Below are 16324 nucleotides of genomic sequence, written 5' to 3'. Positions count from 1 at the left end.
CTATAGGAATTGGTGCATCCGTCTAAATAGCCCGAGTTAAGAAAAATGAAGGTGTGCTGACAGAAATCCATTCTATCACAAAACGTCTTGCTAGCTCGGCTGGTTAAATGTAAATGCCCGTTTGTAGGTTTGTGGAAGGGCAGATCACAAATGATATATCTGGGCGGGGCGGTGGGCGAAATACTAGAAGGAACGGATTGAAGGAGAGGAGAGGGAATAACCTCCTGTGGCTTTGTTCAGTAAATTACTTCGTAAGACCTAACATTGGTTCCCTAGATTTCTCTTCATTGTGGGTGCGATTTGGGTCATGCTGCTTAGCCCCAGCACCCAGCCCTTGCAAGGATAAAGCACCAGTGCCCAGGGAGAGACTGAATTCCCGTTCTTCATGCCTTGGGCTGGTGCTGTCACCACATTTCAGCCTACCCCCTCCTTATGATCTGAAAGAAAGACCTCTGGGTTGTTGAGAAAGCTCTTGTACCACCTTCCCGTGACCTCGAACACATTCCCATCTTGTAACCACACCAATCTCACACAAAATTGGGCAATTTGCCCCTTTTTCAAGTGGGATTCTGCCTGGGCTGGCTTGGGTTGAAGGAGGGTAGCAGTCCAAGAAAATGGGTAGGCTTGGAACGGTGTGAGCAAAATCAGGACCAACTCAATTGTAGTTAGGATGGGTCAGTAGCAGGGTTAGTTAAGTAAAAGTCAGTTCAACATGATTCTAAAATTTTGTAGATCAAAATGCTCTTCAACATAATAAGGTTTCTTTCTAGTCAAATGATGCATTTTGAGGAATTATGTCCCTTTTTCTGTTTATTTATATTTTAAACACCATCCATCTAATCTACAGTGACAGCATATTCTGATCGTTTGCAAATAATTAAACTCAGATTTATTAAAGTCTTCTTTGTGCAGGCTGAGTTATGCTGAATATGCTTTTTTTTTACCCAGAAGATAAAATTGAGGCTTTGTGTCAGATTAGGTGCTTTAATTAATTTCTCTCCGTTTGCCTGATACTGCAAGAAATTGTCAGCAGCGAGCGATTAAATAGAACGAAGAAGCAACATTATAATTCTGAAGTAAAAAACACATAGCATTAATTGTTAAATACCAGATCTGGAAGTGTTCATGCTCATCTCAATCAGCAGGATTTGTGGGCTTGGAGAACAAACCACACCAGAAGGCGCCTTGGCTTTTGAGGGAAATAAAAACACATCGGCTCAGTTGCTCTGGCAGCCTCTGGGGTGCTTGAATACAATTCAGACTGTCCTAGTTTATCATTTCTGTAAGCTGTTCCTGGGTGATGTTGGGTTTTTGGGGTTTTTTGGGGGGTTTTTTGTTGGTTTGTTTTTTGGGTGGTTTTTTTTTTTTTTTTTTACGTGATACAGTACATTTTAAATGTAGACCAGTGCTTAGAGAGCTCTGTGATTTGGTCAGGGAATTTCTGTTTTCGGTGTCTTGGTGTATCAATATTAAGTGCAAATTCAATTGCTGACAGGCTATGACAGAACAGATTTGTTGTCATATCTGCTTGAAATTGCAAAGATTTATTGAAAATGTTTGATGTTCGCTTTTCTCTGGCTTCTCTACAATAGGGGGCTGCAATGAATAGTAATCCAGTCTTACTTTAAAAATGAACGTGCTAGGTACCTACACCCTAAAAAGAAATGAAAGAATGGACTTTGAAAAACAAGTTGTTCTTTAATAGGATTCAATAAAGGAGGGATATTTTTCACCGTAGCAGTAATGTTATAAATATTGTCAATAAAACTGTCTTATACAGACAAAACGAAATGTCTGAATAGTAGAAATTCTCTTCTCAGGGTGGATGAATTGAACCCAGACAACTCTGAAGCTCAAAGTACCCAGGTTAGCATTTCTTCATGAGTTTTCTTCACCTCCACGCTTGCCCCTTACCTCTGGCAGCACAGCTGAAAGCTGAGGGCTTAAAAATCCCCTCGTAAAGCCTTGGTACCGCCGTGGCTGCTTGTGTGACCTTGGGCAGGTAGCCCGGTTTGCCACTCTGTGTAATGATTGTAGTAGGAGCTAGATAGAATTAATTGTACCGATCACCTTAAAGTTTACAGCATTGTTTATAATCCATGTGTGAAAGGCGCTAGGTAAGCCCAAACCTTATCATCGACGAGCCGAAAATCTCTGCATCTTGTGTTGCTGGGCAAAACTTGCATGAGAGTTTCCAAGTTTTTCCTAAAAGCTATGGAGAAATGTATGGTTTGTATAGCATTATGATCACTGGCTCTTCCAGCACTGATTGTTGAAAAAAAAGGAGGTAGCTTAGGAGAAAGCTGGAATTCATCACACTGTGATCCCAGTTTTCAAATCCAAGACTTCCGCTTAAACGCAGCTCAGGAACTCAACTTTGCCGGTTTGCTGGGACCTCTCACCACGGTTCCTCACAGGCTTGGACATTCCTGAGCAGGGAATGATGCCCAGCCAGCCTCATCTGCTGGGTAGACATGGGGGTCCCGTGCCATTGGGAACGTGCAGGAGTGCTGAGGACACTGGTGTGAAGGATGGCAGGGTTGCAGGAGGCTGCGCACCTCCAGAGGTGCATCATCAGCTGAAGGCGGCGTCAGGAATGCGCGTAGACCACTAAAATAAGCTTTTAAATTGCCCAATTCGTTCCTTCTCCCTCATTTGTCAAGGGACAGAAAGCACCCCCCAAAACGTCGCTGGAACACATACAAAAAGCCATTTAATTTTACTGGTAAGTGAGAGGCGTATTTCTGGATACCGAGGTGGCTCCTGTGGGCAGCGGCTTGTTTTGCACTGGCTGTTTGGGTCCTTCACTTTGGAAACGTGGTTGGTTGTGGTTCATTCCTGGTTCTAAGGCTTTTTTTATTTTTTTATTTTTTAAAATTTCCTGAAAGCGCTCATTTAATCTCTCTCCTTCTTTCCTTTTAGCTGTGGTCAGTGCCATTCCAGTGCCAACGCTAGAAAGTGCCCAGTACCCCGGGATCCTGCCGTCCCCGACCTGCGGATACCCGCACCCGCAGTTCACCCTGCGGCCGGTGCCGTTCCCGACCCTCTCTGTGGACAGGACCTTTGGAGCGGGAAGAAGTCAGTACAGTGCTTTTCTTCTGTATTTTGCTGTTAAAGGGCTTGGGAAGAGGTTGCTTTCCATCATTGGGATGTATAAGCTCTTGCCAATCCAATAGTGCTGCCGTGCTTTTTGGGAACCAGGATAAATCCAGGCTGGATTTCTCTTCTCAAGCAGCAGCTCCAGTTGCAATTTCCAATCTGTACAGAACACCTTAAAAGCTAAAAGTCGCAGCATCTCTAATCCAATCCTCTCTTTTCTGCGGGTCTGTCAGTCATTGCACTGTACTTTAATTTCCTTTGCTTTATTCATAAGGATATGCCCAGAAAAACGCAGGCTTTGAGAGCTCTTCTTCATCCCAAGGCAGAATCTCGTATCATCACTCATTAAAATCATCCACGATAGCACTTACACGACCTCTCCACACAGTGTCTTCCCAGCTTTAGCTGCCCTCACTGCTAGAAGCATCATCTTTAACATCTAACTTGCTGAAATTGAAGCTGATTGTTTCTTGGTTCGATTATAGCAGGCTATATATATATATATATATATATATATATGCATTTATTTATTTTATATATATATATGTATGTATGTATGTATGTATAGCGTGGTTTATTTTCTTCCTTTTGCAGCTCCTTTTATACACAAGAATGCTGTTATCCCATCTCTGCATCACTCGTCTTTTCTCCAGGGTGAGCTCCACATACCTCTTAGCTCCTCTGCAGTAATAGATGTATGGTTTGCATGTTCCCATAACTCCTCTTTACCTTACGCTGCGGGAAGCGTGTGCCCATCCTCACCCTCACAACTTGGGCGTAAGCCCCTGCTGCACCATCTGTGCTTTGTTCAAGCCTAACGAGCCTACTCTGGCATATTAATTACAGTTGGAGGGTTCATATTTTCTTACAGTTCTCCCTTAACTCCACTGCATGTCAAGGCTGAATTATTGACAGATTATAGGAAATCTGTTACACATCTTTTTTTCATGTCACCAAGACTCAGCGCTGCTGGTCCACGGGGAGCTCGTCTTGAAATGACTGATTTTTCCTCCTCTTGGATTGGTGCTTTCAGTCAGTTCAGACAGATCCTTGGGGACCGGTGATTGAAATCCAGTGGTGGGACTGTAGGTAAAAGGTGTGTTCAGGTGTCCACTAGGACACCTGGACACTAGGACACTAGGATCACCCTAATGCCATTCCCCCTCCCTTCAGAATGGTCCCTTCAAAGCTAGAAGGCAGTTTCCTCTGGAGAGCCTTGCCGGCATCATCAGGTTTTGATCTGCTGCTTAAATTAATACCCCACCCACCACAAATGCAATGCATGGTAACAAAGTCTGTTTTTTGCTTGACGTACAGTAGATGTTGGGGAATTAAAAAAAAATAAAATACTACCTTGTGTCTGAGCACGGCGATGGAAAAAAAAAAAAAATTGAATTATTTGCTCGGCCATCATCACCTCGACCTGTTCATAAAGGACCTGAGCATCTTCAGTTCCAAAATCTGGCAGTGCCCGTGAGGGGGGTTTCCCCAGGGATGCAGGCAGCTCAGCTGGGAAGGAGCGGTGGCTGGGACACAGTTGCTGAGGGATATGTTAGGCACAGCCCCCAGAATCCCACACCCCTGGTGCATTCAGCTTCTGCCTGAACCAGTCACTAGTTTTACGCAGGTGGTAGTTGGGAGATGAGATTTTCAAAACAAGGAATGCCTTTGAAATCCTGTTGGATCCTGCTGCTGGGGGAAGGTCTGTATAGAGATGTATGGGCTTGCCCAAGCCCTTCGAGTGCAGCATGCTTGAGAGCTGAGCAGGAGATTGCTGATGCCCAGAATTTTTCTGCAAAAAGCTTGACTACAAACCAGCTTTTAATTATTCAGAAGACCTGATGGGCCTTGAAAAAGCTCCAGCAGTGAAGATTCCAGATAATTTGGGCAACTTCCCATTAAATAATTCAAAAGCAGTGGATGTAGCCTTGTTTGGATAGCAGCTATTTCCCATTATTGAGGTCTGAGTAATCAAGACCGCATAGTATTTTGAAAATTAGCTCAGCCCCTTATCAACGTGTCGCAACGACCTGTTAGAGCCGGCGCAGTTGTGCTCTCTGGCAAAGGCTTCCAAAGCTCCCAGGTGATATGAAATGCCTCCGAAGGAAATGCTCTCTTCCTTCGCTGTACCTTCCATGTTCACTGCCGTGGCACGGACAAGGGTGCAGCAATAGTGTTTGTTCTCAAGTGACACTTGACACTGTCAGAACCAGCCAAGCAGTTCACTAGGTTTATTTTGTAATATTGTTCATTACTTTTCAGTCCAAGGCGGGATGAAGAGGTGTAAAAATCTATTTCTAATACACTGCCTGACGGTTTCCTGGGCACGGGGGCTGGTGCTGGTGACCTCCCCCCCTCTGGAAGAGTGGACAATCTGCAATGCATCCAACCAAAAAGCCGCTGCTTCCTTTGGGGCTCACCTCCCGCTGCCTCACAGCCCACCTCACTGCAGCAGAGAATGGGGATAGATCCACGAAATCACTCTTCATGCTTGGAATTTGTTTATTTTTCGGCTCTTTTCTTAATACGATCCTGCAGTTGAGAGTAACTAGCAGTTAAAGAGACTATAGAGACAACGCCTAAAGCTTTTTTCTCTGCGCATGTTTTACCCCTGAGTGAAAAATTCACTTGATACTTGACCAATTGCAGCTGCAGCTGAAAAAGAGCTGCCCAGCAATAATTCCTCTGTGATGGAGCCTACCTGCGGTACTGCATGACTGAGCACTTATTGATCAAGATGTAGCAATCCCTGAATAAATCATATGCCGTGCCGTTAGCGAGGGTGTTGCTCAGCATCCTGCCATACAGACAATGCTTGAACACCTTCTTCTGTTTCTGAAGGCCTTATTCACTGACCCAAAGATTTGAGTGCTGCAGCTTATCTTTAGGACAAATGTTCTATACATAAGAATAAAAAAGATGGAGAGTCAGGCCCCATCTGACTTGAATAATAAGCTGTCTCACCTGTTTGATTACTGCTGATGACACTACCAGCCACACAATACAATTGCTAAATATCAGTTTTTTCCAGACAGAAAAGATCTCTGAACCATAATAAAGTGACTGTTGTCACTTTGTTGTTGTCACTCTGGTCAGCAGTCCTTCCCACGGCTTGCCTTCTCCAGAGCTCCGTCACACCCGCTGCTTGCAGCGTTATCAAGACAGGTAGGAGAAGATGGTGACATGCCTAGTTTGCCATGTGTTACGGAAGGAAAAACCTGCTCTGTTTTTCCCTGCTGCCACAACTAGTGGAGATGCTGAGCCAGCGTGGTCTCCAGTAGGGAAAGAAGAGAGGTGGGGGAAACCGTGTCCCTCTTGGGAGGTGCTGAGGTGGGCCCATCCCTATCCTGCCCCATCCCACCCACACGCTGGTCAGCATTAACAGACTACATTGTGGTCCCATCCTGATCACACTTTTACAGGAGGCAGAGGGCTTCTCTTCAGGCTAACCCTAAACGCTACAAGTGGTCTAAGAGCACCATTTACAGAGGGAGCCATTCATCAGCGTAGCGCCCTGAGATGTACATCTGAGATGAGCTTGGAGATGTTCAGAAAATATGGTGTTTGGTTGTTCGTGGTTTTGGTTTTTTTTCCAAAAATAGAGATACATTATTTGCTAGTATTAAAAAGCAAGATTGAAAATTGTGTAAACCAGAACAATGAAACAGCAATGATATTAATAGCTTGAGATATAGCCATAGAAAAAATATTATGGAGTGGATGTAACTTTTCGTACAATTAGCTGTTCAAGTGAGATGCGCTAACACAAATATTTCCTGAGTACATTTCCTCTTGGAGCTGGCTTTCTGGCGGCAAGCAGTCAGCTCTGCGGTGAGCTCATCCAGCTGGGAAGCCTAAGTCCCTTCTAGCACAGAAGCTGCGTTCTGGACTCAGTGGAAACGGTCATTTTAGTCAAGAGTTGGGTTTGGGTTCAGCAGGGGTTGGTTTAACCACATACGACTTAAAAACGGTTCTGCCATCTTCTCATGATTTGGCTTTGGAGTAGCAATTTTTTTAGTGTTCCTCAAAACTGCTCTTTGGGATGTACCTAGAATTGCACCAGAGTAGTAGCCTGACAATTAAACCTGTTAAAAAAAAATATTGCTGCTTGGGCTGCGGTAACATCCAAAGATCCCAGCGGGAATAAGCCATCAGCAGGACACAGCTGTATAGTCTTGGTCGTCTGATATTTACAACCTGCGTAAGTTCAAAAATACACAGAAAGTCATTAGCAGATATGGAGTAAAGTTCAGTCATTTTAAGTCCCCATCTACCATCACATACTTTGAGTTCTTATTACCTTTTCTTTTCAATCCGTATTGATTTTTTCATTACCTCAGACTGTGGCAGAGCCAACAGCTACAAATCCAAGTGGGAGTATTTCCAGTGTTACCTCTTAATAGCAGCTACACAATGTAAAAATATGTTCAGAGACCTAAATTCATTAAAATGGTTAACAACATCATCACAAACAACAATTAGGCGAAAGCAAAGATCAAAAGACTCTGTATCAGATATTTATTCTTCTGCTCGGTGAGCAGTGTCCACGGCTATTGGTGTTCAAAGCAAGCTTATTCCTGATGTTTCTCACGTATAAAATGAATGCAAATAGGATTTTATCCAAGGTTTCTCCAAAGTAACGAGACCCTAATTGGTTTTACTGGGCTTTAGAACCGATCTTCATGTGTAGCATAGTATTTGCCTTACTCTGGCATGGAATTCAAGAGCAAAAGATTGCAATGGGAATGCAGCATGGTGCATTAATCCGCTCCATCTTAAAGGTCAATTGGGAGTCTACCTTCTGTCAAAAAAATAGGGTAATAATTGGATCTGTGGAAATAATCAGAGTTCTTGGGTGCTTCTGTTGTGCTGTATGAAGGCAAATAATCTGGCTGCTAGGCAGGGGATTGATGTGGGTGATGTAGACAGCAGTAGCAATGTGCTCATCTTCATCCATCCTTCAAATGAACAATCCATCCTCTCTTCCTGCAGGGACTTGAGAGAATTGCAGATTGATGGTTCTCATTATGTTTGCAAGCATGCACATCTTATTTTAGAAAAAAGTCTTCTCAAGCATGAAGCACCTTCATTAGACCACTTACCTTCAATATTTAAATCCCAACTCTAGCTTCTGATTTTAATAGAGTCATCACACCTTTCTCTTCAGTAATAGCTGGAGGCTAACCTGAAATCTTTTATGTAATAACGGTTATGTAGGTCTCCAGGTTTTACAACTAAATCTTTGAGATAAAACATACCCATACAGTAAAGCCGTAATTTAATAGCCTTTTAATGCAGAGGCCATTATGCTGATGCTAGCTGATAAAGCTTTGTTATCCGAGAGCACCACTGCAGAAAATACCAAGGAGGTATTTGATGGCCAGCAGCAGTGGAGTGTCTGGCTTGCTTGTTTCTCCAAAGAGGTCAAGAGCCTCCCAAAAGAACTGTCCTTAAGGACACAATGAAAAGCGTTGGGCTGGGGAGGAAGTTCAGGCTTTGACAAACATGCTGAAAGACATTTTGAGGCTAAGGGTGTCGATAAAAGCTTTTATTCTTACTTTGAGCGAAGCCCTGGCCAAGGATTTGCGCTAGAAAGCATTGCAGCCTCAGGTGCGTCCCTCGGTGAGACTCACCTGTTGGTTTGCATCTTCCTTGACTAGGACGGGGGCGAAGTAGCAACACGCTGGGATGCCTTCTGGAATGTGTGGGTGGTGAGGAAGGGTGGGATGGGCTCAGCTCTCACTCCTGCTCTACCCTGCTACAAACAGCCTCAGTGTCGCTGCCCTCCTTGAGGAGAATTTTAGTCCAAGGAGAGGAAGAGAGAGGGGTCTGCTGGGCAAGGAAGGCAACGGAAGAGCAGGGCCAGGGCAATGTAAAGAGCCTTGAAGGTGAAAACAAGGAAAATGAGCTGCAGATGAGCAAACTTTTACGAACCGTGGATGATTTTGACCTTGGTCTGATCCTGTAGTTGGGTTCCTATCCGCGGTGTTGCATTTTGTCAGTGTGATATTGCCATAGGAACAAGCAATGGGGCTGTGGAAATGAGGAGAAATCCTCATTTCCATTTTTCAAAACTGTTTTGCCACTTAGTAGGTTGTAATTACTTACATACTTTGACATTAATTATTATAAAATGCCTTGAGATTTGACTTGGCTCTGTAATTGCATGTTACTTGCACAATGAGTTCTGGTTGTTGCAGCAGGCTTTGAAAGAAACCAGGTCCTCTGGAGCATTTTGGATCCCAGTATAATAACTAATTCTGATAGCTGTGTGTCAGGAAAATGGTTTTCTTCAGCAGAAGGTTGAGTTTTTCCTAGATACCCGTTCCCTGCCATAAGCTGCATGATTAACTGTCATGCTGGGAAGCCATCCCGACTGGCACGGATACCCCAGGGGTGCTGGACCAGCACCAACATGCTCAGATGAAGTTCCTGTTGTGATGGGGCTCTTTGCTATCCAGTTGGCTTCTTCCTTCCATGGTTCTGCTTGCAAATAACGTCAGCGGGCATTCGCACCAAGAGGAGAACTTTCTCCCAGTGCTGCTGCTCGGGGCCGTGGGGCAGGAGCTGGGAGAGGGGCCAGGAGGTGCCCCAGCGGGTCCCTGCTCCGGGGAAGGCTCAGCAGCAGGTGCCGTGCAGGATTTGGAGATCAAGGATGGTGTTTCCAGCTGGGTTGGCTCTTCCCTGGTGCACGGGGAAATGCCATCCACAAAGCACTGCAGCAGAGTTATGCTTATCAATCCTCCTTGTAATTAATTCTTAACTAGTTTGGCTTGTTGGGGTAGGCATAGTGGTCAGGAAGAGATTTTAAAGATTTGTTTATCCCCATTTCCATTCCCTTACAAGAACTAAATAATCTGGTTTCTTTGGGATTCTTATTTCCATCTTTTTAGACAGAAATATTTGTTATTTATTTTCAGTTTCTTTTTAAATGAAAATTTTATTTTCTTAAGCTTCTTAAAGTCTGAATGACGTGGTACAGTGTTGTGTAAACAGCAGCAGTGAGTTTCTCTCCACGACCAGGAGTCAGCGTTAGGTCACCAGCGATGCCTTCAGGGCGGGGGGGAGTGCACAGTCTGCCTCTTGCTGGCGTCTTCTGTCCTTCCTCCTATGCAGCATCTTCTCCACTCGACACACTCCATAGAAGATATTCTGATTGTAGGCTACAGGACAAGGCTGTTTTGCATCTAACAGGTTTCAGTAGGTCTCAGTTCACAACTCACCTTTTCTTGCCGTTGTGGTACTGGTGATGCCAGCACTGTGGACCGTACACATCCTGAAAACTCCGACAGTGCCGTAATGATGATGCAGATTATACGTTTGGGTACCACACGTGTTTCCAGAGGGTTGTAGGAATAACGGGCTTTGCTCTTTGTCTCAACCTTTGTTTTCATTAATCCTTCAGCTGCCTGCTTGTGTTTCCTGGCGTGGGAAGTCCACAACAGAGGTTGATCTTGAAAGCTTCTTTTAAGAAATACAGCAGAACATAGCGAGGTCGTCTTTTATATGAGGTTGACATGGAACATTTAAATCTCTGAGGAACTGGCTTTGAATATAGGCTAATAAAGCAGCAACCCACTGCTTTGGCACACTAACCATTACCGCTGTCTCCAGGAAAAAACAATATTGGTGATAGGTTATGTGGAGATTAATTAAGTCCTTTCTTTGTCTCCAGCTTTTGCCCACTGTGACTAGAACAGTACCGTCATGCTGGACACACTGAGTTTCAATAGCCATAGCTTGTTTCAATCTCCACGTGATGTATTTATGTCTTTATGGGCTTTTAATATCTAAAAGCACATAAAGAGGAAAGACAGAAGGAGCTAAAAAATATTGTGGGTTTTGTTTTGTTGGTTTTTTTTAAGGAAGTTGTTTTGCACTTCAAATGGTTTTTAATTCGGCTGCCAGCGACTTTTGATGGGACTGTTCACACATCTCCTGCACCTTCTTGGAGGGTGGAGGCAAATGCTGGCCCTTCTGTTGAAAATGACCATACAAATATGAAGTGGGACATTAAAACTATATCCATAATAGTCTTTTTTTTCCCCCCCCCGCCCCGGCTCCGGATGGTTCTCTTGCAGCTGTTAACGAAGGCCCAGCACCGCAGCAGCCACCTTTGCTGCCGCAGACACAGCCTGAGCACTCCAACAGCGAGGATGCCCCAAGCAGAACCATCCCCACCGCCTGCGTCCGCCCTACGCACCCTCTGCGCAGCTTTGCCAACCCCTTGCTACCTCCACCCATGAGTGCAATAGAACCGAAAGTCCCTTACACGCCGCTTCTGTCTCAAACAGGTAAGAGTGACGGGAGGAAGGGCTGCGGTACCACAGCGCGAGGCTGTTCTGTGCCTTGAAGCCAGATCTGCGAGTGCTGACAGAATGGAAAGTGGATATGTACATTTATATGATAATAATCCAGTATTTCATTCTGACAAAATGGAATAAAAATTCAGGACAAGGCAATAGCTTGAAATCAGAGGTAACAAGTAAGTGATAAAAATGAATTAAATGAGATGCCAAATTAATCACTTGGTCTTGTTTCCAGTCTCCTGTTATGCTACAGTAACTTGAACCAGTGCCAAACGCTTGACTCTTGTTTCAAGGCTTTGCCTTTTTGATAATGAAAGGACTATTTATGTATGCTGGAAAAGAACTGACTGCAATCCACTCCAGTGTGCAAGCTACTTAAAAATTAAATAGCAAGCGTGCAAGGAACAGAAAGGAAATTATTCTATATTTAAAATAAATTAAAAAAAAAAAAAAAGGCTTTAGACCGGTGCCACTGTTGAATGAAGCTGCAGGCTGGTGTCAAGGCTGGATGAAATGGCTGCACGTGGCTGTAGGGGGACATTGGTCCATGGGTGGGGGGAACGGTGCCTTTCCAGCTGGTTTCTAGGTCTGTTTCCAGAGCAGCATCACTTCTGGAGAGCTGTTTTAAAAATTCCCCCTTGGCTCGAATGAGAACGTTTGGGCGATGTATCTGGTATCTGCTTTGTTTGTGAAGTGGACCCAGTGCTAGAAGTGTTCTTCACATGAACTAGTATTGTTTGAGTAGCACTGTTTGTCTTGGTGACCCTAGCTACTAGACCTATTAAGGGGGAAAAAAAAAAAAAAAAAAAAAAAAAAAAAGGAGGGTTTGCAGACTGGTATCTTGTTTTAACTGTTTGCCTCTACTCCTTTAGCTTGGATAATCTCCAGTTTGGCTCAGACAAACTGGAGATTTCAGCTTCACTCTTCTATTCTAATGCAGCTTTGCAAGTGTAGCTTTCTTGCCATACAGCATATGTTAGGTCGATGTTAGCAACAAGCAAGCTACCAAAACATCTCTGCATTTTTACTGGAAGCACCTGCTATCCATCAGCAAGTAATCCAGTTTCTGACAGCAGACAGAAGTAGATAAATCCTTATTTATTGGAGAACGGCTTTTGCCAAATAGTGCTGCTGAATTATTTTTTATATATAACGGAGTCCATTCGTCTTTATGTAGTACCGCATTTTACTTTATGAGGATCCAATTCTACTTGTCTTACTCTAGCAAGTAAACCCAGTATCTTGAAAGGACTATTTGTTCTCTAAGTCAGTCGGAGTTTACATTTTAACCATTATAATTAGGAGGCATGGCAAAGAGAGAGGAACTCGAGGGCATGTTACTTGTCTTCATAAAAAATCCCATCATCCTGAAAAAGAAAATTGCCTTTTTTTTCAGTAAGTGATCTCACATAAGCAGATGCAAACAATGTGTCATTAGGCAAAATGAAGAGCTGAAAGTTTATGGCAATAATCTGCCATAAAGCAGTGGAAATAAATAAAGCAAATGCTAAATGATGAAAAAATCTGGTTTTCTGGACTCTGTCACATAGACGAAAACATGTTGTTGGCTTATATATGGCGTTCAGACCTATTGTATTCACCAGTATACTGAAACCACATTTTTTACTTTTTAGAAATGTATATAACTTCATTTCTGCTCTGCCTCCGGCTGTTCGGAGGTGTTGGGGCTTATTTATTTCTCTCTATGTATGGTTGCTCTCGCTTTTCTCAATGTACTTGTCCCCGGAGTCGTTAGCCAGAGTGATGTTGCCTCCTCTCCCGATTTGTCATTGCAAGGCTTCCTTCGCGCAGGGTGCCCAGCTCCTGCACCTCATCCCTCCAACCCAGGCTGCTCTTCCGTACCCACTCCCAAATCCCGCTCCTCTGGAACCCAGATCTCTCTTCTTTTCACTCAGGGTGGGAGTGGAGAGAGAAAGGAATGAAAAAGGGATGGCAGTTCTGGGTCTTTAACGCTACCCATGGGCATGATGCCCCAGCCGTAGCTAGATAGCCACAAAAGGGAAATTTTGAGGATATTTGGGAACTTTTCAAGGCTTGTGAGGTATTTCTCTGTTGGAGCAAGCCTCCGAGAAAAGATGACTGACACGTCCCTGCTCCTCCCTAGTCCCTGCTGGCCGAGCTCCCTGTGGACCAGCCAAGGTGGTTCCCTTAGGGACCATCGACGCCCATTATGCCCCACGTAGGGACATCTCAGCTTTAAAAGGCTCTTAGCAAATTCCCACGTTGGAATAACTGTTACTTTCCTTAACCTGAGAGATGGAATTAATTAATTTTTCATAACTAAAGACATTTTTATGTTTCCTATGGAATAAAGCAATAGAGCAAGAAGTGATGGACTCAACATTTGAACCAATTAAGCTACTCTTTACATTGCTGTTCTGTTTTTTTAAATGCATGTTAATCAGGTGTCGTATCCCTTTGGGTAGTCCATACCTAATGGAACAATCCTGCAGAATTTGGAAGGGGAGAAGACTGTAGAGGTTGATCTGGAGATTTCCAGCAAAGACTTCATAGTCCTGGAGCTAGTGCCTACCACTGGCCCTCACGCAGTGTTAATGTCAAAATTAATTTTTGGGTCTTGCTCAGGGAAGGGATGAGCACGGGGCTTTTTCTTGGCTTTGATTGACCTGATGCTGAAAGGAGGTGTCTCCTCTAATATTTGATCTATTCACTGTATCTCTGTAGTGGCAGTATAATTAGCTGTTAAACTCGTATCATATGGTTCATAAAAAAGACATACAGAGATCATTATTCAGTTGTGGGGGATTTTGCCATGAGGATATGAATAAGTACTGAAAAGGCTGTGCTCCTGGTTTTGGGTCATGACATCAGCCTAATCCAGAGCTAAATCTGCCATTTTTCTTCTTCTTCTTTTTTTTTTTTTTTTTTTTTTTTTTTTTTTTCCCCTGGAGCCCAGTAAATCTGAACTCTTCACATTAAGCCCTTCCCGTTGATCCTTTATAGGATAAATGATGGAGCACTTAAGGTTGCTGATTCTTAAGGTTACTTATTCTGAAGGCGTGAGAATCACTCCGTGGTACTTCCAGTCCACGCTGTGGCTGCACTTGCTCCTCTTTGCAAGTCATACACACAGGCATGTAAGTGATTTGACTTAGTCTCCTTTCAGGTTAAATAGAAAATGTTTGATGGAGTGTTGAGCTTATTGCATTATAGGTCTGACATAAATTCCACAAATGGACAGGAAATTTTTTTTTTTTTTTTTTTTTACCCTCGCAAATGAGAATTCCTTTTAGGTCTTGATGATCAGCTGCACTTTAAATGAACCTGAATTAGGAGGTAATTTTTCTTCTCCAGAAGCAAGTGTGAGGTGGTAGAAAATACCTCCTGCAAAGTGGTGTTTTTTATATTCTGTCATAGTTTTAAAACTTCAGCTTTTTCAGGCTCCTGTATCTTTTGTGAGGTTGTAAAAATGCTGAATTTTTTTTCTATTGTTACTCCACAAAAAAAAAAAAAACAAACAAAAAAACCAGTTGGAAATCTAAGCTGTCATCTTCTCGGTCTTCCTGGAATCACTTAGTGAAACCCCAGAGCTAGAAACCACTTTTTTATACAGCAAAATCGAGCTTTATTTTCCTTCCCGCTGCTGAGCTGGGAGGGATGCCCCAGCTGGCGGTGGGCTGGGTGCGCAGGGGAAGGCTTGCACTGCAGATGAGCTGCTCAACGTTTATTTCTGTGCCATTTGAGGGAAAAAATAATATATAAAAAAAAATAAATTTTGTCTTTTCAAACTTGGCTGGCTTAGGGTGAGGTGAAGGAATCTGGCAGTAAACATCCCTGTGTAAAAAGCAGCAGCTGGATATTGCTTGGAAGTTAGAACAAAACCTTCCCGCATCCAGGCTGACCACCACACAGTTTTCATTACCAAATGGGATAAGAAAGCCTGGTAAGAAAATGAGCTCCATGAGGTATTTTTTTTGTGCTGCCATATTTTTTTTTCTCCCCTTTTCCCTAAAGCCATTGTAAGAAAAGAACCAGAAAAACAAGATAAGGCTGGAGGTTTGCAAAGCCGCCGTTCAAACCACACGCTACCAGTCAAATAAATAAGGGATGAAGTCAAGAGGAATAAAGGATATTTGGGTATTAAGCAGTGACTCCTGGGCCATCATAATCCCAAAGAGCAAGGGTCTGGGACCTCGGCGGGGGCTGGAATTATGGTGATACTTGGAAGGGTGGATATAGACTAAGTACAGCAAGGCTTCCCATCGTGCTGGTAACAGAGTGTGCCTGACAGGAGCAGTGGTAAAATCCCGGTTACACGTGTGTCTTGAAGATGGGATCTCCGGTGGAGGGTTTAGAGATGGAAATTCCAAGAATAAAACTTGTGGCTGCAAATTAGGCAAATTTTGGAGATGTGAACTTCGATCCCTGTGGTGCTAGGCTTATACATTTAATTGCTATCCATTTTTTAGAGAGTTTAATCCCCCTTCATGCAAAGTGACGATTTAATTGGTAAGTGGTATTCTGGACAATCAATTCGCTCTAATTAATTAGCCGTATAACCAAATTCTGGAGCTGTCTTTTTGGGGTTTTTTTTGGTTTTTTTTAAGTTTGCCATTCACAGTAAAAGAATCCCAGCACAATATAAAACACAAATGAAAACCTAAACCTATTGCTTCTAATTTGAGTTCAGTCATTGAATTTAAAGGCAACTAAGAACTCTTTTGTTAATAGGGTATAAAAATCCTTCTGGCATAAGGGTGGGGTTTTTTCATGTTTTCATGAGGAGTGTAAATGGAATTATGGACTTCTCTTTATCATAGTTTACAGTAAGCAGGGTCTATATATTCACTGCAAATATGGGAATGATTCATTCTTGAACCTTTTTTTCTGAATTCCTAGCTTTTTGCACTAGTAACTCCCATGATCAAAATAAA

The 16324-nt window shown here is 43.3% G+C and overlaps 1 protein-coding gene across 1 annotated transcript in view; it reads left to right on the top strand.

The window, feature by feature from the left end:
- DCC (DCC netrin 1 receptor) overlaps positions 1 to 16324 on the top strand; it is a 556872-nt gene that overhangs the window by 526439 nt on the left and 14109 nt on the right. The window contains exons 26-27 of the mRNA XM_055699136.1: positions 2923 to 3087; positions 11181 to 11393. Of these exons, the coding sequence (XP_055555111.1) occupies positions 2923 to 3087; positions 11181 to 11393 (378 nt within the window). The remainder of the gene's footprint in view (positions 1 to 2922; positions 3088 to 11180; positions 11394 to 16324) is intronic.

The sequence above is a fragment of the Falco cherrug genome, chromosome Z (genome assembly GCF_023634085.1).
Source record: "Falco cherrug isolate bFalChe1 chromosome Z, bFalChe1.pri, whole genome shotgun sequence".
NCBI classification, from domain to species: Eukaryota; Metazoa; Chordata; class Aves; order Falconiformes; family Falconidae; genus Falco; species Falco cherrug.
The sequence above is the reverse complement of the archived record's forward strand: the minus strand, read 5'-3'. Positions and strand labels throughout refer to the sequence as shown.